General features: G+C 42.7%; 1 protein-coding gene across 40 annotated transcripts in view; it reads right to left on the reverse strand.

Moving 5' to 3' along the window:
- OBSCN (obscurin, cytoskeletal calmodulin and titin-interacting RhoGEF) overlaps positions 1-24,825 on the reverse strand; it is a 237,313-nt gene that overhangs the window by 188,989 nt on the left and 23,499 nt on the right. For all 40 annotated transcript variants that reach the window (XM_061421359.1, XM_061421345.1, XM_061421347.1 and 37 more), the window contains exons 8-10: positions 14,522-14,797; positions 10,008-10,283; positions 2,624-2,899 (exon numbers count right to left, since the gene is read on the reverse strand). In XM_061421359.1, coding sequence (XP_061277343.1) covers positions 2,624-2,899; positions 10,008-10,283; positions 14,522-14,797 — 828 coding nt within the window. The remainder of the gene's footprint in view (positions 1-2,623; positions 2,900-10,007; positions 10,284-14,521; positions 14,798-24,825) is intronic.

A 24,825-nucleotide genomic window follows, 5' to 3' on the forward strand; every position in this document is an offset into this window, starting at 1 on the left:
TAACACAACATCCTTCTCGACCTCTCCTATAGACAACACGGTAACCAACGGAAGACACAGGCGTAGGGAGGGGTGGCACAGGAGTCCGTTCGTGAGGAGCTCTTTCTGAGCTCACTGTTCTGTTCCTCTGATGTGGTGACTATTCCTGTACTGGGATCCCCGATCTTTAAAACTGCAGCCTTATGGTAATCCCTGACATTAGGTACAGTAAATGCTCAACTGTGCATTTCTTCAAGAAAACAAAGCATTGGCTGGACAGTGCCTTTGCAATATGCCTGTTATTCTTCCTTGAGAACAGCCTAAAAACACATTTGGTTTGATTTTAATTGTTAATAAACATCTTTGATTTTTTCCCCTCGGATTTCTATCCAATTCTTGCTATCCCGTCTCTCAAGAATCTTACATAATTTCCCCAGATACTGCCTCTTACTTTTATCAGACCCGAAAATAGAAATGTGGTACAATTGTGCTAGTCTAACTCTTTCACACAAATTTCTTATTCCAAGCATTCCCTGCCAGGACTCAGATGTAGACATGTTTTCTGCATATTGACTTTTTTGCACACTAATCCTACTCAAGAATCATACATAGTCTAATAATTTATCAATGAGATTATCTGAGCTGATTATCACATCATCAGCAAATTCCACCTTGATTTTGATTTTTGAAAACTGTTTGCCAGTGACTTTATTCCCCTCCTTCCTGAACTCGGCGGTTAGAGTGGCCTAAGCATTCCATCCCTCACTCCAAAGCTCTCCCGGGACGTCCTAAGGGGGATGTTGCTGTCGCTGTTGTCGTTTTGTAGGAAGTTTTCAACATTAAAAAAAGAGCACTTTTACATAGCTCACTAAGAACTTTAAAGCAGGAATTTATTTGCTCAATATTATCAAACGTTTTATCTCTCCAATTGAATCAACCACTTGATTCTGTATTCATGGAAATGATGACATCTTTTTCATTCAATCTCTTAATGTCAAGCTTTCTGTCTACTACCATGGCCAAAGTTAAACCCAAAATGCAACCCTGGACTAGGATCGCTGATCTCTACCCTCAGATTCACTACTGAATCCATTTTGATGACATTTAATTTATGATTTGGGCCAGAATAGTCACAGTATACTGGTCAGAAATTTCATTCTCTCTTCTTTCGCTGTGTGATTTTCATTGATGTTATGTCCTGTAAATGAAGAGAGTTGCTTTCTTGTCCATGAAGAGAGTACTTTCTTTTTCCCTTCTAGGACCATCTTCACAAGAACGGAGTAACAGCTTTCCAGGTAATTATTTACAGTGTACCAGAGAACTACGGGCTGAGAAGACTGTTCATTGTCGGTCTTAATGACTGACAAGTTATACAACTCTTTGACTTTTCTCGATCTTCTTTTGTCCACTTCCACAAAGTTTCCTGGGATCTAGCCACATTTTACAATATTCCAATACTTTTATCTTAGAATAGTCACTGACATTTTCTGAAAACAACTAAGCATGTGAGATCTCAAGTATCTGTACAAACCCGCGAATATACAAACTTTACACTGGCATGGTCCCAAACTGGTGTGTGTTGGCACCTAGGAGTCAGTGTGGGATCGCAGCCCATCTCTATTTCCCATGAAGACATTTTTTCCGGAAGAAGAATAACCTGATTTCTTAGACTGTCCTATGTTCTAGCCACAAGGAACACACGCTCATTGACCATTTGGAAAATAGAACAAAAATAAAACTGGAGGGGAAAAAACGTTTAAAAAGTAAAATAAATAAATAAAGACTGTTTTGCCAGTCAGAGGCTGCAAGGACAGTGACTCCTCACTAGCAGTAAGAGTGCCTTTATGCTTTCCATTCCTAAACCCATCAGTAACACCAAGGGAATACTGACCTGGGTCATCCAACCTTCTGACGCCAGTGGAAAAACCATATTTTATCTACGATGATCACCCTGAATAGCACTGATGACTATACACATCAACCTTTCTAATTCCCTTTTCAAGGACATGACAAGAAAACATGGGCCAATTTCTTGCTACCTACAGCCAATAAGAGCCTCCACATCCAGCAAAAGGAAGGAAAGGCCTCCCAGAAACCTAATATTTGATCATTCAAAGTTCACTCCTGAGATAATTCCAAGATCATGTGGCCAATATTTCCACCACCCCACCCCAAAAAAATGATGAATTTTTGATGAATCTGGGATTCATCAAATTGAAACAGCTCAGACCAACCAAGAATCTACACGAGGTCCTGGGTGAGGGCAAGTGGTGGTTGTCAGAAAAGACATCCAATGAGAAGAAAGTCACACATCCCCACATCTACTTCAGCCCCAAGCCTAGGGAGAGTCAGGGTCCCGATACCAGGAACAACAGGATCATTCTGGGCAGATGCTAAGACCGTGTGACTGAGCCCCACTGCCTGGAAACAGGTAGACAGAAACAACCCCTCTTCTTTCAACCCCCACCCTCCTCTCCATCCACCCACCCCTGAGCCCAGACAGGTGTCCAGGTGGGGCATGGGAGACAGGGAGATATGAAGAGATAAAAGCACCAGGCAAGCGCACATACATCTGGTGAGGCTGGAAGCCAGTGCCCTCATCACCCGCACAGAGACTAGCTCAGCGTCCTCCTCCAGGACTGACCTGTGACGTCCAGGCGGAAGGAGACCTTCTGGCCCCCAGCCTCGCAGCTGTACTCCCCGGCGTCCGCTTTGCCCGCCTGCTGCACCACCAGCCGCCGCCCGCGGCCCGTGGCCTCCACACGCACTTTCGAGCTGGAACTCAGCTTCTTCCCGTCCTTGTACCACGTCACCTCCGTCTGGGCCTGGGCCACCTCGCAGCTCAGCGTGGCACTCGCCCCCGCCACGGCCTGCACTTCACTGCGTGCTGGCTGCTCCTTGGCGAACACCACCGAGGGCTCTGGGGACAGAGGGATACACAGGGTCAGAGACCCCATCTCAGTCAGGACGGCAGCCCCGGGCAAAGAAGACCTGAATGGGAGGTAGGGGTGTGGGGTGATGAGAAGGGGCAATGGGGCTGGAGACTTCTGCTGACTTGGCTCCAGCCCTGTGCCCTGAAGAGGACCCATGAGTTTCTCACCAAAAGACTTACAATTTAAGCATTCTCCCATGGGTCCTTTTGATCTGGTCCAGGGGGTGCCATTGAAAAAGATTCCCTGCTCCTGGCATCAGCAGGGTCATGAGGCAACTGTTCCCTAACCTTCCTAGATGGACCCACAGTCTTCTCCCCACTATTATGCAGGGACTTTTCACCTGCAGTCCATGGAGTTGGTTCAGCATCCCTTCCTGTTCTTACTGTTGTCAGCTGATGGCAATCTGCTGGGAGTGCTTACACCTCCTCGTGGCTCTTTTTACACTGCGTGAGAACTGAGGAAGCTGAACCCCTTTTCCCTTAGCACTGGGTTCACTCACTGTGACTGTGTTCTCCTTCCTAGCAACACTATTCAAAGCTTTTTACAACTACCGATAGTAGGCTCTCTCTTTTCTTGCTTCACCTGTGGCCGCTCTTTATCCATTGAAACACCAGAGAATGACATAGGATTTAAGGATCTTTCCAACTATGTGACTACCATTTTTACTCTTCGATCGATTCCTCTGATAAATCACACCTTTTCAATAGTTTTCACATCTTCTCATCTCTTTCATTGTAGAGCACTGTGTTCTATTTAAGAAATCTTTCCTTACCTTAAATCTTTAAAAATATCATCTTTATCATCATCTTTAAAAATATTTAAAAATATCATCATCTTTAAAAATATCATCATCATCAGGGTTTTTGGGGTTTTACCTTTTACGCTGAGGTTTCTAATTTACTACAAGTTTACTTTTGTGTGTGGTGTGAATTGCTATTACAATTTAAGTTTTCTGTATAGTTTTCAGTGATGCAACCACAATATTTGAAGACCATATCCTTTCTCAACTTCTCTGATAGACAACAGAGTAGCAAATGGAACATGCGGAAGGTCGAGAAGGTGGATGGCTGGTGCAGGAATCCATTCATGCAAGGAACTGTTTCTGAGCTCACTATTCTGCTCCTCTGCACTGGCATCCCCTTATCTTGAAAACTGCAGCCTTATGATAATTTTCTAACATTGGGTACCAGTAAATGCTCCCTCTGAACATTCTTTGAGAAAACAGCATATTGACTGTACCATACCATTGGAATCTGCCTGCTATTCTTTAGTCTGACAATTAGAAACATATTTTGTTCCATCTTGATTTTTAATAATTTTTGATTTCTCCCTCAGACTTCTACCCATCTATTTCAACCTCTGCCTCTCAAGAATCTTGAATAATTTCCCCACACACATCCTCTTAGCAACTTCTATCAGACCTGAAATCAGACTCATGATACAATTATACTACTCTCTTTCACACAAATTTCACTTGCCAAGCATTCTTTGCCAGGACTTGTATGTAGAAATGTTTTCTGCATATTGATTTTTTACATACTAATTCTACTCTAGAATTATACACAGTCTAATAATTTATCTCTGAGATTGTCTGAGTTGATCATCACGTCATCAGCAAATTTCACTTTGAGTTTTTCAGAACTGTTTGCTCTTGATTTTATTTCCTCGTTACTCAACTCAGTGGTTGGAGAGCCCTACATTTATCATCTCTCACATCAAATATTTCCAGACACACCTTGCTGTTTTTGTTGTTGTTGAATGAATTATATAATGTTAATTTTTAAAAGTTGACTATGTGTGGTATGTGAAAGTGAAGTGAAGTCGCTCAGTCGTGTCTGACTCTTTGCAACCCCATGGACTGCAGCCTACCAGGCTTCTCCATCCATGGGATTCTCCAGGCAAGAATACTGGAGTGGGTTACCATTTCCTTCTCCAGGGATCTTCCCAACCCAGGGATCGAACCCAGGTGTCCGGCATTAGAGGCAGAGGCTTTAACCTCTGAGCCACCAGGGAAGCTAAGAATTTTATGGCAGGAACTGGTGATCAGTATTATCAACATTTTTTTCTTAGTGTATAACATTCAAGTTTAATCAACCATTTGATTTGTACTCATGGAGATTAGGTCAAAATAGCAGAGTGGATGTGCACTCACCTCCTCCTGGAAGAGTACCAAAATCACAACTAACTGTTGAACAACCATCAGCAGGACTAGGCTTGAACCCACCAATAAAGACACCCCAAGTCCCAAGACAAAGGAGAAGCCACAAGAAGATGGCAGGAGGGGTACAGTCATGATAAAAGAAAATCCCATACCCACCAGGAGGGCAACCCACGGTCTAGAAAACAATTATACCACAGAGGTTCTCCCACTATTGTGAAGGTGCTGAGCCCCACATCAGGCTTCCCACCCTTGGGATCTGCCAAAGAGACTAGTAATCCCCAGGGAATCTAACCTGAAGGATGTGACTGCAGATTTCCACAGGCCCTGGGGAAACAGAAGCCCCACTCCTGGAGGGCACACACAAAATCCTGGGCACATCAGAACCCGGGGGGAAAGGAGCAGTGACCCCACAGGAGACTGAACCAGACCTGCCTGCTAGCATTAGAGGGTCCCCTGCAGAGGTGTGGGTTGGCAGTGGCTCATCACAGAGATAACAGTACTGACAGCAGCTGTCCAAGGAAGCATCTGTAGGCGTGAGCCCTCCTGGAGGTCTTTGCCATTAGCCCTACCCTAGAGCCCGTGGATACCAGGCAAGAATCACCTCAGGTCAAAAAACTAACAGGGAGTGCAGACCCACCCATCAGCAAACAAGCAGACTGAAGTTACTGAACGCTGCCCTGCAAACCAGAGCAAGACCCAATTCTACCCACCGTCAGTCTCTACCATCAGGAAGTTTGCACAAGCCTCTTAGATAGCCTCATCCACCAGAGGGTAGGCAACAGAAGCACAATATTCTTCAAGTGATGGAAGAGAAGAAACTATAACCAAAAATACTCTACACAGCAAGGCTCTACTTCTGATTTCATGGAGAAATCAAAAGCTTTACAGTCAAGAAAAAGTTAAGAGAATTCAGCACCACCAAATCAGCCTTATAGCAAAGGAAATGCAAAAGAAGGAAAAGACCTACAAAACAAATAAAAACAATTAAGAAAATGGTAACAGGAGCATACATATTGATAAACGCCTTAAATGTAAATGGAATAAATGCATCAGCCAAAAGACATAGACTGGCTGAGTGGATACAGAAACAAGACCGTGTATATGCTGTCAAGAGACCCACCTCAGACTGAAAGTGAGGGGATGGAGAAAGATATTCCATGCAAACGGAAATCATAACAAAGCTGGAGTGGTAATGCTCAGACAAAACAGATTTTAAAACAAAGACTGTTATAAGAGATAAAGAAGGAACTACATAATGATTAAAGTTCAGTTCAGTCGCTCAGTCGTGTTTGACTCTTTTCAACCCCATGGACTGCAGCACACCAGGCTCCCCTGTCCATCACCAACTCCCGGAGCTTACTCAAACTCATGTCCATCAAGTCAGTGATGCCATCCAACCATCTCATCTAATCTAGTGATCAAAGGATCAATCTAAAAAGAAGATATAACAATTGTAAATATATATGCATCCAACATAGGAGCACATCAATATATAAGGCAAATACTAACAACCATAAAGGGAGAAATCAACAATAACATAATAATAGTGGGGGACTTAAGACACCTCTTTTGTCAATGGGCAGATCATCCAGGCAAAAAATTAATAGGAAACACGGGCCTTAAATCACACATTAGACCACACGGACTTAATTGATATTTACAGAGCATTTCATCCAAAAGCTGCATGGCAATACAGCTACACATTCTTCTCAAACTACACATTCTTCTCAAGTGCACTCAGAACTTTCTCCAGGATTGACCACATGCTGGGACACAAGATGAGCTTTGGGAATTTAAGAAAATGGAAATAATCTTTTCAATGAAAGCATTTCAAAAGTGAAAGCACCTTTTCCAATAGCGATGCTATGAGATTAGAAATAAACTACAAGGGAAAAAAAACTATAAAAATTACAAACACACGGAGGCTAAACAATATGCTACTGAACAGCCAATGAATCAGTAAAGAGATCAAAGAGGAAATCGAAAAATATCTAGAGACACATGAAAATGAAAGCACAATGATCCAAAACCTAAAGCGTGCAGCAAAAGCAGTTCTAAGAGGGAAGTTTATAGCAATACAGTATTACCTCAAGAAACAAGAAAAATCTCAAATAAACAACCTAACCCTATACCTAAAACAATTAGAGAAAGAAGAACAAACAAAATCTAAATTTAGTAAAGAAGAAATCAATCCTAAAGATTAGAGTAGAAATAAATGAAAAAGAGACAAAGAAAATTATGGCAAAGATCAATGAAACTAAAGGCTAGTTCTTTGAAAAGATAAAGAAAATTGATAAACCTTTAGCCAAATTCATCAAGGAAAAAAAGGGAGATAACTCATCAATAAAATCAGAATGAAAATGAGGAAGTTACATCAGACACCACAGAAATGCAAAGGATCCTAAGGGACTACTACAAGCAACTGTATGCCAATAAAATGAACAGCTTGGAAGAGATGGACAAATTCTTAGACAGGAACAATCTCCCAAGACTGACTCTGTACTCATGGAGACGATCACATCTTTCTGCATTCAATCTCTTAAAGTCAAGCTTTCTATCTATTAATGTTGTCAAGGTTAACTCCAAAGTGCAATCCTGGACTTGGACTTCCATCAGCGATCTCTAACCCTTGGATACATTGCTGAATTCCTTCTGCTAACATTTAATTTACAATTCTGGCCTTGTTACTCATAGCACACTGGTCTCAAATTTCATTCTTCCTGCCTTTCTTGTGTGATTTTGGTACTGATGTTATGTTCACGGAGAGAGTTACAGAGTATATCTCCTTTATCTCTCTCTAGGAAGAATACTTTTCCCATTTTGTATAGTTTACCAGAGAACTATGGGGCTGAGAAAACTTATCATTATTGGTCCCACTGATTGACAAGCCATGCAACTCTTCAACTCTTCTCTATCTTCTTGCGCCTATTTTCATAGTTTACTAGGATTTAGCCACATTTCACAACTTCTCAATGGTTTTACCTTAGAATACTCTAACATACTCTGAAAACCACATCTTCCAAGGATGCATGGTGGGATCTGGGGTATATACACACACCCATAAATCCTCCTATCTGGCATGGTCACAAAGTGTTAGATGTTCGGACCTACAAGTCAATGGAGGATGGCAGCCCACCCCTATTCGGCATGAAGGCTCTCTTCCAATTCTTAGACAGCCCTATGTTTCAGCCATGAAGCAGGGATACTCACTGACCATCTGTTAGGGAAATTAAATGAAAGTAATTTAGTTCAGGCTTCAAAGACAAGAAAGCAAAGTAGACCTCTGACCTTGCTTCTGACCTGCCCAGACATAGGCCTGACTATGTGCCAGATGTGAGTGCAAGCCCAGCAGCACCATAGATAAGAAAGAGGGCAGATCGAGGGATTCTTGAGCCCTGGAGGGTGTCTGGCCAACCATACCTGAGGCTTAACAACCTTCCAAGCTTTGCAAAGCAAACAGCTTTGTAAAACACGATTAACATAAAACCAAAGCTGCAATTTACTCCTTTGCAGCCAGGCATTATAAACGGGAACCCCCAAACTGTAATCTGAAGCCTCACCCAAGGAGCAGATGAGCTGCCTGAGACATGTTCCCAACTGAGACTCCAGAGCGCTGTTAAATGGGATTTCCTAGCACTGTTTGAGTCCGGATGTCAGTAAAAACACAATTTGGTGATGTATGTACTGTTACCCTCCTTTACTGTTCTATTTCTCTTTTCTTGTAATGGTTGTTTATTGAAAGTTGTTTATTGAGCTTTCCTGGTGACTCAGATGGTAAAGAGTCTGCCTGCAGTGCGGGAGATCCAGGTTCGATATCTGAGTTGGGAAGATCCCCTGGAGAAGGAAATGGCAACCCACTCCAATACTCTTGCCTAGAAAATCCCACGGATGGAGGAACCATTGGGTCTCAAAGAGTCAGACACGACTGAGCGACTTCACTTCTTCTTATTGAAAGTAAAATAGATAATTCTCTATTAAATATCGAAATTGTGTATGTGTGTACAAGTGGTTTCTTTTGTTAACGAATCCTTAAAACCTGAAACAAAAACTAAAACTTTCGGCAAAACACCATTAGGAAAATGGAATGAAATAAAAGACTGCTTTGCTGGTCAGAGGCTGCTAGGACAGTAACTCCTCATTAGCAAAGCCTACTAATGTAGCAGAAGCAAGTTTTTCCTTTCCATTCCTAAATTCATCAATGTAATGCCAAGGGGAATACTGACTCAGAACATCCGAATCATTTGCAGACAAATGCAAAATCACATCTGATATAAGAAGACCACCCTAAATGGCACCAGTAACTCTCCACCAATCCTTCCTTTCTTCTCTTTGCAAGGATGACAAGAAAACATGGACCAATTTCTTGGTACCTACAGGCAACTGGGCCTCTATATCCGGGAAAAGGAAGGAAGGACCACCCAGAAACTTAAAAATTGATCATCAAATGCTCACTCCTGAAGAATTTCAAGCAGGACTGTGTGACCAATATCCCCCCTAATCCGGGAACAATGAAATTGTATCACCTCAGGCAAACCAAGAATCTATACGAGGTATCAGATTAGGGCATGTGGTGGCTGTCAAGAAAGACATATGATGGGAGGAAAGTCACATATCTCTAGGTCTACATCAGTCCCAAATTATCACGGAGAGTTGGGGTCTCGACACTAGGAACAACAGGAAGGTTCAGGGCATATGCTAAGACACTGCGACCGAGCCTTACTGAATGCAAACAAGTGGAAAAACACAGCCCCACTTCTCCAGGCACACCCTTCCCAATCATCCCCCCCAGGCCCACATGGGTATCCGTGCAGGACATGGAAGACAGGGAGGCTTGAAGAATTGAAGGTCACAGGCACACAAGTCTGGTGAGGCTGGAAGCGGGTCCCCTCATCACCTGCATGCAGGCTAGCTCAGCGTCCTCCTCCAGGACTGACCTGTGACGTCCAGGTGGAAGGAGACCTTCTGGCCCCCGGCCTCGCAGCTGTATTCCCCGGCGTCCGCCTTGCCCGCCTGCTGCACCACCAGCCGCCTGGTGCAGCCCTTGGCTTCCACACGCACTTTCGAGCTGGAACTCAGCTTCTTGCCGTCCTTGTACCACGTCACCTCCGTCTGGGCCTGGGCCACCTCGCAGCTCAGTGTGGCACTGGTTCCCGCCACGGCCTGCACTTCACTGCGTGCCGGCTGCTCCTTGGCGAACACCACCGAGGGCTCTGGGGACAGAGGGATACACAGGGTCAGAGACACCATCTCAGTTAGGACGGCAGCCCCGGGCAAAGACTAGGGATGAGGAGTTGGGAGTAGGAGGAGGGGAAAATGGGGCTGGAGATTTCTCGGGGATCTGCACCAGTCTTGTGCCCTGCAGAGGTCCCCCAAACTTTCTCAGCAACAAGCGACATAATTTATGCATTCTCCTACATGTGAGCTGTCCTTGCCAGCTGGTTCAGGATGTGGTGGCCTTTGGATCAGCCTCATCCGCTACGACTGGCATCAGTGGGGTCACAAGGCAAGTATTCCCCCAACTTTCTAGATACACCCACAGTCTTCTCCATGAAGTGCAGGCAGGAACTTTTCAGCTGCAGTCCGTGGAGATGGCTGAGGCTCTGCGCCCTTGCCTACTCTTACTATTGTCAACGATGGCAACCTGGGGGAGCTTCTGCACCTCCCTGTTGCTTTCTTTGTCACTGTCTGAGGAATGAAGAAGCTAAGCAACCTTCCCCTTAGGACTGGGTTTGCCATTTCTTCTTTCTGGTGACACTATTCAAATCTCCTGCCCGCTTACCAACAGGATGGGAATTGTAGGGTTATGCTATGTACACTCCGAGACTTCCTGTATAAGGCTAGAATCTTTTCCACAGGAATGTGCAGCCCATGTTCTCGTTTGCAACAAATGAGATTACCTGAGGCTCCACCTTCACCTGTTCTCACTGCTGGCAAACTGGTGGGAGTGAGTGTTACCTCCTCTGTCGTACACATTTTTTCTGATGACTCAAACTCAAGAACCTTTTCTGATGTTTTGCTCATCAGTGTTTGCTCTTCTGTGTTGTCGTTGTTCAAAGTTTCTGCCCTATTTTCAGTAGCATTGACTGTCACTCATGTATTTGTTCACTTTAAGGAACTTTTTTGTATTTAAATGCTGCTGCTGCTGCTAAGTCACTTCAGTCGTGTCCGACTCTGTGCGATCCCATAGACGGCAGCCCACCAGGCTCCCCCGTCCCTGGGATTCTCCAGGCAAGAACACTGGAATGGGTTGCCATTTCCTTCTCCAATGCATGAAAGTGAAAAGTGAAAGTGAAGTCGCTCAGTCGTGTCCAACCCTCAGCGACCCCCATGGACTGCAGCCTACCAGGCCCCTCCATCCATGTGATTCTCCAGGCAAGAGTACTGGAGTGGGGTGCCCATTGCCTTCTCCATTTAAATGCTAGGCACTGACAAGAATGTGTGTTCTAAACATCTTTCATATCTGTGTGGCATGCCTTTTACTAACTCATGCTGTCTTCTGATGAATCTTCATGTTTAGTTTTAACGTACTCAAGTATGTTAAATTTCTTTCATTATGGTTAGTGCGTTTGTATTCTAAGAAATCACCTTTATCCTAAATTAATCAAAACCATCTATCTTGTCATCTACGATTTTTCCCTTTAATTCCATGGTCTCTAACTCAACAGGAGCTGACTATGTGTGGTATGTGAAAGTGAAGTGAAGTCTCTCAGTCGTGTCCGACTCTTCGCGACCCCATGGACTGTAGCCTACCAGGCTCCTCCATTCATGGGATATTTTCCAGGCAATAGTACTGGAGTGGGTTGCCATTTCCTTCTCCAGGGGATCTTCCCAACCCAGGGATTGCACCTGGGTCTCCTGCATTGCAGACATTTTACCCTCTGAGCCATCAGGAAATCTTTTTTCTATATGGTTAAATGGTTCAAGTAACATTTATTAAAACCACGCTGTCTCTACCCCTCTCGCTAGTCCACATTTTTTAAAGAGGAGAAGGGGAATGTGGTCATCCATTCAAGCACAGGTCTGTGTATGAGATCACTGTTCTGGCCCTTTGGTCATCGATCCTTTCAACCAGACACTATTCTATTCATTACTGTAGCTTCATATCAGTTGATACTTGGCGTAGCAAGTAACTCACCTTTTGCTCGTCCTCAAGAGTGAATTGACTGTACATGGTCTTTGCAACTTGTCAATTTTCAAAATCCCCACTAAAGAAACATTTTTTGAATTTTAATTGGTATTGAAAATTGTTTATTCTTCCACAGATTTCTACCTCTTTAGAACTTCCCATCTCTCTCTCAAAAAAATTTTAATAATCTTCCCCAAGCATCTCTTACCACTTTTTATTAGACCTGGAATTAGAAAATGATTCTTTTTATGCTATTGTAACTCTTTTAAAATTTCATTTTTAGATGTTTGTTGCTACCAGGTAGACACAGAAGTGTCTACTTCATGTTGATTTTTTTTAAATTGGCTTCATCCACTTGACAAAGCCTCCAAAAATTATCATTCTTAATTATCTTATTAGGTATCATAATTTATCTTTTGGATAAATTGTATTATCCATGAATTCCACTTTTATTTGTTCACTCTGTTGCTTTGTTTTTGTCCTAACTGTATTGTAGAATGTCAGATAAAAACAGTAACAGCTGGTTGCCTTGTCTGGCTCCCCATCTCGTAAGCAAAGCTTTCAAACTTTCACTTTTCTGTGTGCAATTAGCTTGCTTGTCTACAACATCACTTGTCAAATTAAGAAAAAACCGTTTTCATTATAATTTGTTAAGAATTTTATGGCATGAATTGATGCTAATTTTATTAAACATTTCTTCTGCATTTATATTGCCAAACCTCACCAAACGCTTTGTCCTGCGTGTCGTATACAGATTGATTTGTGATGTCTCTAGTGTTTCAACAACCTGGCATTTCTGGCTCTTGCTTTCATCACAATGCATTTGCAATTTTCCTCTTAATATACTGCTGAATTTATTTTGATAGTATTTTGTTTCATATTTTAGCCTTGATATCCACAACAGATAGGTCTGTAATTTTAATTCTTACTATTGCCTTGTCAGATATCAGTATCAATGTTACACTGTCTACATGAAACAAATCAGAGACTGTAGTCTTTTTTCTATTCTCAAGAAAAATTTCCCCGAACATGGATTTTTCCAAAGTATTTCATATAATTTACCAGTGTAAACTACCAGGATTAGATCATTTCCTATGCAGATTTTTCACTGCATAAGGCTCTAATGACTTAAAAGATTATAGGACTATTTGAGTTGAATGTTTCTTGTATCACTCTTAAGACAGTTTCCTAAAAATCTAATCAATTTCTCATAAGCTTTCATATTGATTGCCATAAAAAATGGCTATATTCTCCTAAAATACAATTTTTAAAAGATACATACATGCTGATATAGGAGAAGCAACTATTCCTTTCCAAGTCTAAATCTAAAAATCAGACTCCAAGCGGAATTCTGACATAGAATGTTCTAATAGAAGAAAAAAGGAAATCAATATTTGCTTTGAAAAGAGAATTCCCCAGACCTCACATGTGCATACTTCAGGCACACACTGACCAATTCTCTGCTCTATTTATTTTGCACACACATTGCAAGAAAAATGGATCTAGATTTTGTTACATGTAGATACACATGCATGCATGCTCAGTCGCTTCAGCCATGTCTGACTCTTTGCAAAACTATGGACTGCAGCTCGCCGGGCTCCTCTGCCCATGGGATTCTCCAGGCAAGAACACTGGAGTGGGTTGCCATTCCCTCCCCCAGCAGGTATTCCCGACTCAGGGATAGAACCTGCGTCTCCTGCATTGCAGGCAGATTCTTTACCCACTGAGCCACCTCAGAAGTCCTACAGATACACAGTTAACTTCAATATCCGTGTGCAAGGAAGAAAGAGTGTCCAGAACACTTAAAACTCTGGTAATCTATAGTTTGCTCTTGAGATAAGTCCAAGCCTGTGCAGCAAAAATTTCCCCTGGTCCTGGTTTAATGAAATTCAAACATCTCTCCTAGTGTGAACCCACATGGATTGCTGGGTGGGGCATCTAGGAGCTGTCAGGACAGCCAAGAGGAGCAAAGTCACATACCCACAGTTGAAAGGCATCTGGTTTACAGCAGACTCCAAGTGCAAGACAGAACCAGAGGCCCAGACACCAGGGAACACCCAGACGACCCTGGGCAGATGCTGGGAACTGACGACCATGCATCACCGTGTGGAAATACCACTCTGGGTTTACAGAACACCTTTCTCCCTTCTATTCACACCCTCCCATCCAGCTCCCTTTGCCCAGCCTTGGGTATGAAAATGGGGGTGGGAGGACAGAAGACCAAAAGAGATGAAGTCTAGTGGAAAGATCATCAGGTCTGTCAGGGGTACGAGCCCGTCCCATCACCTCCACATAAGGCTAACTTACTGCCTCCAAACTGACCTGTGACGTCCAGGTGGAAGGAGACCTTCTGGCCCCCAGCCTCGCAGCTGTACTCCCCGGCGTCCGTCTTGCCTGCCTGCTGCACCACCAGCTGCCGGGTGCAGCCCTTGGCCTCCACATGCACTTTCGAGCTCGAACTCAGCTTCTTCCCATCCTTGTACCACGTCACCTCCGTCTGGGCCTGGGCCACCTCGCAGCTCAGCGTGGCACTCGCCCCCGCCACGGCCTTTACCTCCTTATGCATTGGCTGCCCCTTGATAAACACTGCAGAGGACTCTGGGCACAGAAAGGGATACACAAGGTCAGAGACACAAATGGGATCCTATTCCAGGGGATCTTCCCGACCCAGGGATAGAATACACATCTCTGGTGTCTCCTGCATGGGCAGGCAGATTCTTTTCCTCTAGCGCCACCTGGGAAGCTCAAACCAGCTTATGAGACCGAAACCTCAGAGTTCAGGAAAGCTTCTCCTTGGAGCCAGTGATGCCCTAAGCCCGGAAGGGTGCACATGTAACAAGTCTGATACGTCTCCTATGTCAGAACCTCACGTGTATTATAGTCATGTTCTAACTCAAAAGTAATTCCTAAGGCTGGGAGAAGGTGGCCAAGGTTATCCCAGCATCTGTCACAGCTAGTTCATTGTCCTTCCCACATGACAGTCACCTCTGGTGGACAGACTGAATTGTGTGCTCTTGTATCCCCAGAACCAGGCATATGGTATATTCCCCACAAGCTAGTCCACATTTTTCAAGGTATAACACACATGCAAAGTACACGAATTCATTTACAGCTCAATCAAGTTTGAGTGTACCTATCCCATGTGACCAAAACACATCAACAAACAGCACTTCCAGCTCCCCATTCACTACTGACCACTCCCCAAAAGTCACCTTTTGACCTTTATCACCATCAACTACTTTTATCTCTTCTTTGATTTCACATGGTGCTGCTGCTGCTGCTAAGTCACTTCAGTCGCGTCCGACTCTGTGCGACCCCATAGACGGCAGCCCACCAGGCTCCCCTGTCCCTGGGACTCTCCAGGCAAGAACACTGGAGTGGGTTGCCATTTCCTTCTCCAATGCATGAAAGTGGAAAGTGAAAGTGAAGTCACTCAGTCGTGTCCGACTCTTAGCGACCCCATGGACTGCAGCCTACTACGCTCCTCCGTCCACGGGATTTTCCAGGCTTGAGTACTGGAATGGGGTGCCACTGCCTTCTCCATGATTTCACATGAATGGAATTAAACATTATATGTTCTTTGGGTCTGTTTTCTTTCACTCAACATAATGTCTGTAAGATCTATCTATGCTATGCACGTGGCAGCAGCCTGTTCTTTCATACCGATGTATAGGATCTGATGTATGAGGAGGCACCACAATTTATTTTCTCCGTTTTCTCTTATGGTTCATTTGGGTTGCTTCCAATGTGGCGATATGATGTGTGAAGCTGCTGTGAACATTCTTTCATGTACCTTTTAGAGCACTACAACTGTTGGAACACAGAAGCATCGGCTTTTGGCTTTCGCGGATATTTCCAGTTTACCAAAACGGTTTTACCAATGTATGCTGCCAACATAAGTGTGTGGAGTTCCAGTTCTCCACATCCTTACCAACAGCTTCTATCACCAATTTTAGTAACTGTGCATATGCCCTTAAATTTAAATAAATACAGAGAGGATCTCAGAGATTCCATGCTATAGATGTAGTCATTCACCTATTCATCAATCACTGATGAGACTAATGTCAATAAAGGCTCTGTTATCTGCAGGCTCTATGGTGGTGGCTTGGAATGCTGCAACACAGCTGGAAATGTGTACAACACAGCCTCTGTTCCTACAGATCCTACTTTCTATTGAGGAAAGACAAACAAACATAAAAACCTGACAATGATGTAATGCTAAGTTGAGTGCTGTGATGAAGTAAGTGATACGCTAGAGAAAAGGGATTGATTGGTGGCTTAGATATGGCCATCAGAGCAAACCTTGCTAAGGAGTGATGTTCAGGTGAAGGCTTAATGATAGAAGGGAGGCAGCCTTGAAGAAAGCTGAGCGGGTCATTATAACAGAGATGAGACCTAGAGCCAGGGCTCTCCTAAAGGGAAAGATATGGAATGAGTGAGGAAGGTAAAAGGGAACTGCACTTTAGAACCACACTGGGCATCCGATTTTCTCCTGTGGACATTGCTGCTCCTTGGTATGGCATGAGAATAAAAGCCACAGGGTCACTACTATGAAACAGGAATACTGACCATGCTGTGGACACCTTGTGTGAACAGAGAGACGAAGTTAGAGATTGAGGAGGCAAGCCTCCAGGGAAAAGAGACTTCGAGGAATTGAGCCCCACACTCAGTCACATTTCCCCCAAGATGTTTGATGATTTCCCCAGCTGCGTGACCCAGGGGGCTATGAAGCTAAGCAGGAGATCTCTGAAAAGTAAAGCAGACATGTTAGCACCTTGCATTAACAGAGAGACAAAGGTAGGGTTGAGCCTCTGTTTCGAAAGAGACCCTCACCCCTGCCCCAAGTCTCTGCAGGAATCCTTGGAGGATGCCCAGGACTAGAAGCCAACCAGAGGCAGACGACCCTGATCAAAACTGCAATGCAGCCTTTTGAGTCCGTGCAGTACCGGGACAGACCAAAATTCTTAGTTGTTTCCTTTATCCCTAGCAAAAGAAATGCTGATCCTCTTTCTAAAGCAAGATAACTTTTATTATGTTGAGGTATGTTCCTTCTATTCCTGCTTTCTGGAGAGTTTTTATCATAAATGGATGTTGAATTTTGTCAAAGGCTTTCTCTGCATCTACTGAGATAATCATATGGTTTTTATTTCTCAATTTGGTAATGCGGTGTATTACATTGATTGATTTGCAGATATTGAAAAATCCTTGCATCCCTGGGATAAAGTCCACTTGGTCATGGTGCCACTATGGAGAACGGTGTGGAGATTCCTTAAAAAACTGGAAATAGAACTGCCATATGACCCAGCAATCCCACTGCTGGGCATACACACTGAGGAAACCAGAAGGGAAAGAGACACGTGTACCCCAATGTTCATCGCAGCACTGTTTATAATAGCCAGGACATGGAAGCAACCTAGATGTCCATCAGCAGATGAATGGATAAGAAAGCTGTGGTACATATACACAATGGAGTATTACTCAGCCATTAAAAAGAATACATTTGAATCAGTTCTAATGAGGTGGCTGAAACTGGAGCCTATTATACAGAGTGAAGTAAGCCAGAAAGAAAAACACCAATACAGTATACTAACGCATATATATGGAATTTAGAAAGATGGTAACAGTAACCCTGTGTACAAGACAGCAAAAGAGACACTGATGTATAGAACAGTCTTTTGGACTCTGTGGGAGAGGGAGAGGGTGGGATGATTTGGGAGAATGGCATTGAAACATGTATAATATCATATATGAAACGAGTCGCCAGTCCAGGTTCGATGCACAATACTGGATGCTTGGGGCTGGTGCACTGGGATGACCCAAAGGGATGGTACAGGGAGGGAGGAGGGTTCAGGATGGAGATCACGTGTATACCTGTGGTGGATTCATGCTGATATATGGCAAAACCAATACAATATTTTAAAGTTAAATAATAAAATTTAAAAAAAATAAAATAAAGTAAGATAACATCATCCGTGTTCAAAAAAACCAATATCTGACCATCAACTGAAAATTCACTGGCATTCCAAGGACAGGAGTAAATAGGAATTTTAAAAAAGGCAATATTAGACGATCAGTTTTATGGCTATCAGACCAGGATATAACCATGATGTGTCCACGTGCTCAGTTGCTAAGCTGTGTCCAACTCTTAGCGACTCCATGAACTGTAGCCCACCAGGCTCCTCTATCCATAGGACTTCCCAGGCAATAACCCTGGAGTGGGTTGCCGTTTCCTCCTCCAGGGGATCTTGCCAACCCAGGGACTGAACCCAGGTTTCTTGTGTCTCCTGCACCAGGGAAGCTGATGTATAAGCGTGATAATATGTCTTTAATATGAAAGAAAAGAAAATAGATCAAATACAAACATTTTACTACCAACTCTAGAATCTATAGACTCTATAAGAAATGAAACAAACATAAATTATAAAATGGGACAATACACCTGAAAGTAACACACTATAAATGGATTTGACAACAGATTAGATACAAAGGAACAGAAAACTAGTGAACTAGAAGACAGAGCTAAAGAAAATATCCCGACTAAAGTAGAGAGAGAAAAAGAACTGAGGCAGAGGGAAAGAGAGAAAAAAAGAAATGAGGTCGAGAGAAAGAGAGATACATGAGAGACACATGAGAAAAACTCACTCCATGACTGAGCAAAGACAAAACTCTGCACTCAAAATGCTCTGGAATTCTAACCAAGATGAATACCAAGAAAACCGTACCTAGGTGCATCAGTATAAACTGCTGAAAGTCAAAAACAGTATCTTAAAAACAACAGGGAAAGAACAATGGGACCTTGAGGGAAGATAAATCTGACAGTTGATGTGCCAAAAAATACATGGAATCTGGAAGATGGTGAAATAGCTTCTTAAAACATAAAAGTAATATAGTTTGGAGGGTGGATTGTTAAACTGTAATTTGATATTGAGAGAAAATAACCCTCAGAATATTCGGCTGAACTCTGGCTCTGATTTCTCTGGCTATACGAACTTTGGCAAGTTCTGGAGTTTCTTTTTTGTGCCTTATCTTAAAATGGGAATTCCCCTTCCTGAAGCGGCTGTGAAGCTTACACAAGTAAACAGAAAGAAGCACTCATAAAATCCAGCCCTAGGCATGGAATTAATACCTGTCAGCTGCCGTGTCCTAAGTTTTGTGAGGAAAGGGGCTTCTAGGTGGCATGATCACACACTCCTCACTCCCTAACAGTTAACTTGAGGAACATTGAGAAGGACTTCAAGGAACCCACCTGTGACACTGAGTTGGAAGGAAACCTTCCAGGTCCTGACTTTTCAATCAGACTCCTCAGGCTCTGCCTTGCCCACCTGCCGCACCACCAGGCTCCAGGTGCAGACCCTGGCCTCCACATACACTTCTAAGCTTCTTCCCTCTCTGAATCATGTAATCTCTGTCTGGGCTACCTTACAGCTTAGTGTGGCGCCGGCCCCCACCTCAGCATGCACTTCCCCGCATGCCGGGTACTCCCCAGAAAACATCAGTGTGGGCTCTGAGGACAGGGAGGAACAAGCGGTCAGAGACAATCAAATTTCTAGAACTGGATGAGGGCTCGCCTTCTGGAACTCAAAACTAGAATGCCTTGGCCCCAAGCTGGCCCTGTTCCTAGCTCTCTCAATGCAGAGAACTTCCCGTGCAGAAGATGCAGAAAGCAGGGGACAGGATAGGTCTTGGAATCCGAACGCTCCCAGTTCAATCCTGTTCAGGTTGATATATGCTACAACCCAGGTTTACTCATCACCTGTGATCCCATAATTACTCTAACAAAGGGAGGCATAATTTGAGGCTGGCACATCAAAGAACTGGCATTCTCAGGGAGAGTTTCTTATACCATATAACCCAAAACAGGCGATACTCTTGTCATAGGAACATTAATATGCTAATACAGTCTACAGCTTCTAGCAGGCCAACCACCATTGGGGTAATCAAATCGTGTAATCAAATTCTTGGCCTTGTAATCAGATGTTCTTTTTTTATTAACTTATTGTATTTGCTTCATATCACATTACTCTAGAATCCATTCTATTACTCCAGATTTGATTTTCTTCTTTATAAAATAAATTCATTGGTAATTCCTTCAGTGAGATTTTGTGAATGATAAATTCTCTCCACTTACTCTGTGCTCTTCATTGCTGTTGATAAACCTACAGAAGAATAAATATCATCCCATTAATCTTTTTTCTCTTTGGAAACAGATGGAGAAACAATGGAAACAGTGTCAGATTTTATTTTCCTGGGCTCCAAAATCACTGCAGATGGTGACTGCAGCCATGAAATTAAAAGACGCTTACTCCTTGGAAGGAAAGTTATGACCAACCTAGACAGCATATTAAAAAACAGAGACATTACTATGCCAACAAAGGTCCATCTAGTCAAGGCTATGGTTTTTCCAGTAGTCATATATGGATGTGAGAGTTAGACTATAAATAAAGCTGAGTGCTGAAGAATTGATGCTTTTGAACTGTGCTGTTGGAGAAGACTCTTGAGAGTCCCTTGGACTTCAAGGAGATCCAACCAGTCCATCCTAAAGAAGATCAGCCCTGGGATTTCTTTGGAAGGAATGATGCTAAAGCTGAAACTCCAATACTTTGGCTACCTGATGAGAAGAACTGACTCAGAAAAGACACTGATGCTGGGAAAGATTGAGGGCAGGAGGAGGAGGGGACGACAGAGGATGAGATGGTTGGATGGCATCACCGACTCGATGGACGTGAGTTTGAGTAAACCCCGGGAGTTGGTGAGGGACAGAGAGGCCTGGTGTGCTGCAGTCCATGGGGTCTCAAAGAATCGGACACGACTAAGCGACTGAACTGAACTGAAGATCTCCTCTTGGTTTTCGACCTTCTGCAGTTCACTATGATGTGTCTAGCTGTGACTGTTTTTACAATTTCCATTATTACTTAAGAATCTTACAGTTTAGGATTCATGTCTTTTACCATTTCTAAAATGTCTCCAATTATTTCTTTATTTCATCTACCTCATTATTTCCAGTCTCTCCTAGAAGTCTTTTTAGACATACATGCGGCCTGCTTCTCATCTCTATTCTGTTACTAACTCTTATTTTTTACTTCTTTGTGATTCATTCTGAGTAACTTTCTCAGATCTATCTTCTAACTCAGTAATTTTATGTTCATCTATGTTTAATTTGCTGTTTATCCCTCTTCTAAATTGTTCATTATAAATTTTATGTTTCCTTTCCAAGAAATTTCATTTGTTCCTTTAAATCTGCCTGTTCTTTTCCCTAATATTACACTTTTTCTTACATTTTCAAGTCCTCCATACATCTTTTTAATCATTTTAAATAGACTTATATTCTCTTTCAGACTGTTGTTCTAGCATCTGAAGTTCCTCAGTGGTCTAATCTTGCTTATGTTTGTAAGTTCCAACTCTCATTTATACTGGATCATACCTTTGATACTTAGATTTTTATTGTGAGAGCGTATTTATCAGGGATTCTTTTTTAAAGACTTTTATTTATTTATTTGGCCATGCCACGTGGCTTATGGGATCTTAATTCCCCAACCAGAGATTGAACTCAGGCCCTTGGAAGTGAAAGTGAGGAGTCCCAACCACTGGACCCCCAAGGAGTTCCCCAGGGATTCATTAAGTATGGCCTGATTCTGGAGGGTATCCCTCCTGAATGCTTTACATTTACTCCTGTCAGGTGTTCCAGGAGTACCTTGGCCTAAAGCTTCATTTTTAGCCTAACTTCTTATTCTGGGGTCCCAAATATGATAAATTCACATTCCAATCCATTTATTTTCACACCCAAGCCAAGGAAAATAGAAGATAGTACTTTTCCTTAAATACGTGGTTCTATAAGATTCTCAGATTCGTACAGCTGTCTCAGTTCCACTCCTCCAACTCTCTTGGATCTAAGTTCCTCTGTGTATTTGCAAGTCAGACCCAGATCCATGAAACCAAAACCCCACAACAACATCAGTGCACCAGCTCATCACTGACTGCATTAGTCTTTCATTCCATCTTCACTTCCAACCTAGAAATTTCCCTTTTTTTCCCCTGCCAGTTCAGATATTAACTTAACCTAACTTTGCTACATTTTGTCCACAAGGAAAGGCCACGTGAATATACAGGAAGAGAGCTCTCACAAGGAACTGATTATGATGGCACCTTGATATTGGACTTCCAACCTGCAGAACTGCAAGGAAAAATAAACTTTTGTTGTTGAAGCCATACAATCTGTAGTATTTTGCTATAAAAACCTGAGCTGACTAATACACTGGATAAATAAAATACACTATACCTCTCCTCTTGAATTCTTTAAAATGTTTGATAGTTAAAAGCCAAAGATCATCACACTGTCTGAATAAGTTTACAATGTACACACAGATGATGCATAAGACAATTAGTAACATAAAGAAGAGACGACAAAAGTACTTATATATAAGTTCTGTAAGTCAACTGAAGTAGTAAAATTCTGGATTCTAAACAGATGGTGAAGAGTATGTTTATTGCAATCCCTAGGGTTAACTACTGTGTCACAACAGACAAATTAAAATGGAATACTAAAAACATCATAAATAACCCAAAAAGATAGGAAAGGTAAAAAGAGAAAAAACAAAAATAAATATTAAGGCAGTAGACCAGAATTCAAACAATTACTGCATTAATAACAAGTCTAGTCTAAACACACCTATTATAAGAAAGAGATTGTCAGGATGTATAAAAATGATCCAATATTATGCTGTCTGCAAGAAACACATCAAATATGTACAGATAAAAGAATGAAACAATATATACAATGCAAACATTAATCAAGACAAATCTTGCATATCTACATTAATACCAAATAGAATAGACTTCTGAGCCAAAAAAAATTACCAGCAATAAAGAGGAGTATTACCTAAAGATAAACCAGTCAACGTACAAAGAAGACATAACAGTTCTAAATGAGTAAGCACCAAATAGCAGAGCTTCAAAATACATGAAACCAAGACGGACAGAACGGAGAGCAAAGCCAGAAATGCCACCGTTAGAGCTGGAGACGTCAGCACTCTCCACACAATACCTGGCAGAACTTGCAGACAGATCACCGTTAGATGCTGAGCCAGTGACCAGCAGATCGGACACATGTAAGACACTCCACCCAAGGGCAGACTAGGCATCCCTCTCAAGTATACACGGAACAGTCACCAACATCTACCGTACTGTGGTTTACTAAGAAAGCTCTCAACATTTCTAAAGTCTAAAAAACATAAAGTATGTGCTAGTATAGACTGCTGCTAAGTCACTTCAGTCGTGTCTGACTCTGTGTGACCCCGTAGACGGCAGCCCACCAGGCTCTCCTGCCCCTGGGATTCTCCAGGCAAGAACAGCGGAGTGGGGTGCCATTGCCTTCTCCAAGTATAGACTAGAAATCAACAACAGAGAGTAAGAGTAAAATCTCTAAGCACTTGGAAATTAAACAACACACCTCTGAATAATACAGAAGTCGAAGAAGTTTCAAGCAAAAATAGTAAATATTTTAGACTGAACCATAGATGGCAGCCCACCAGGCTCCCCCGTCCCTGGGATTCTCCAGGCAAGAACACTGGAGTGGGTTGCCATTTCCTCCTCCAATGTATGAAAGTGAAAAGTGAAAGTGAAGTCTCTCAGTCATGTCCGACTCTTAGCGACCCCATGGACTGCATCCCACCAGGCTCCTCCGTCCATGGGATTCTCCAGGCAAGAGTACTGGAGTGGGGTGCCATTGCCTTCTCCGTTTTATTATTTAGACCTCCAAAAAAGAAACCTCTGGGCCAGGATGACTTCACTGGTTTACCCAGTGAAATAACTAAAAGAGAAATTAAAGAAGGAATAGAAACAACATAGATTCTACACAATCTCTTTCAGAAAACAGAAGAAAAGAGAATACTTTTCAACACATTTTGTGATTCCAGCATTATCCTGATACCAAAGCCAGACAAAGACAGTGTAAGAAAGTTATAAACCAAAATTCCTCATGCACATAAATACAAAAGTACTCAACCAAATATTTTCAAACTGAATCCAGGAACATATAAAAAGAACAACACACCACAAACAACCAAATGGGCATAATCCATAAATGCAAGGCTGGTTTCAACATTTTAAAATCATCCCAAGACACGTTAGCAAAATGGCAAAATAATAACCATTTAAAAAAAAAAAAAAACTCTCTTCCATGAAATCAATTAAGACATTTGCAAAAATTGTTGTGATCAACTTTCTCAAAGCTCTGGAAATTAACCAAAGGCTTCTTAGCAATCTGAGGAGCATACAGTCAAGAAAAACAGCCACATCTTGGTAAGAACAGCAAGGCGTGGCATTTTAAGTTGCCCAATCCTCATACCCTTCTCCCCAGTTCTGACGTAGCCCTGAAAACCAACAGTCCACTGTCACAATGAAAACCAGTAACCTGGAAGCCACTGGGTAGGGTAAAGAATGAAATGAGGGCTCTTTCAAAGTTCCGTTCCCAGGGAATAGTCATTATTTAAGCTGACTAGTAGACTTCCCTGGTGGCTCAGATGGTAAAGCGTCTGTCTACAATGCAGGAAACCCGGGTTCAGTCCCTGGGTTGGGAAGATCCCCTGGAGAAGGAAATGGCAATCCACTCCAGTACTCTTGCCTGGAAA

The sequence above is a fragment of the Bos javanicus genome, chromosome 7 (genome assembly GCF_032452875.1).
Source record: "Bos javanicus breed banteng chromosome 7, ARS-OSU_banteng_1.0, whole genome shotgun sequence".
Taxonomy (NCBI): domain Eukaryota; kingdom Metazoa; phylum Chordata; class Mammalia; order Artiodactyla; family Bovidae; genus Bos; species Bos javanicus.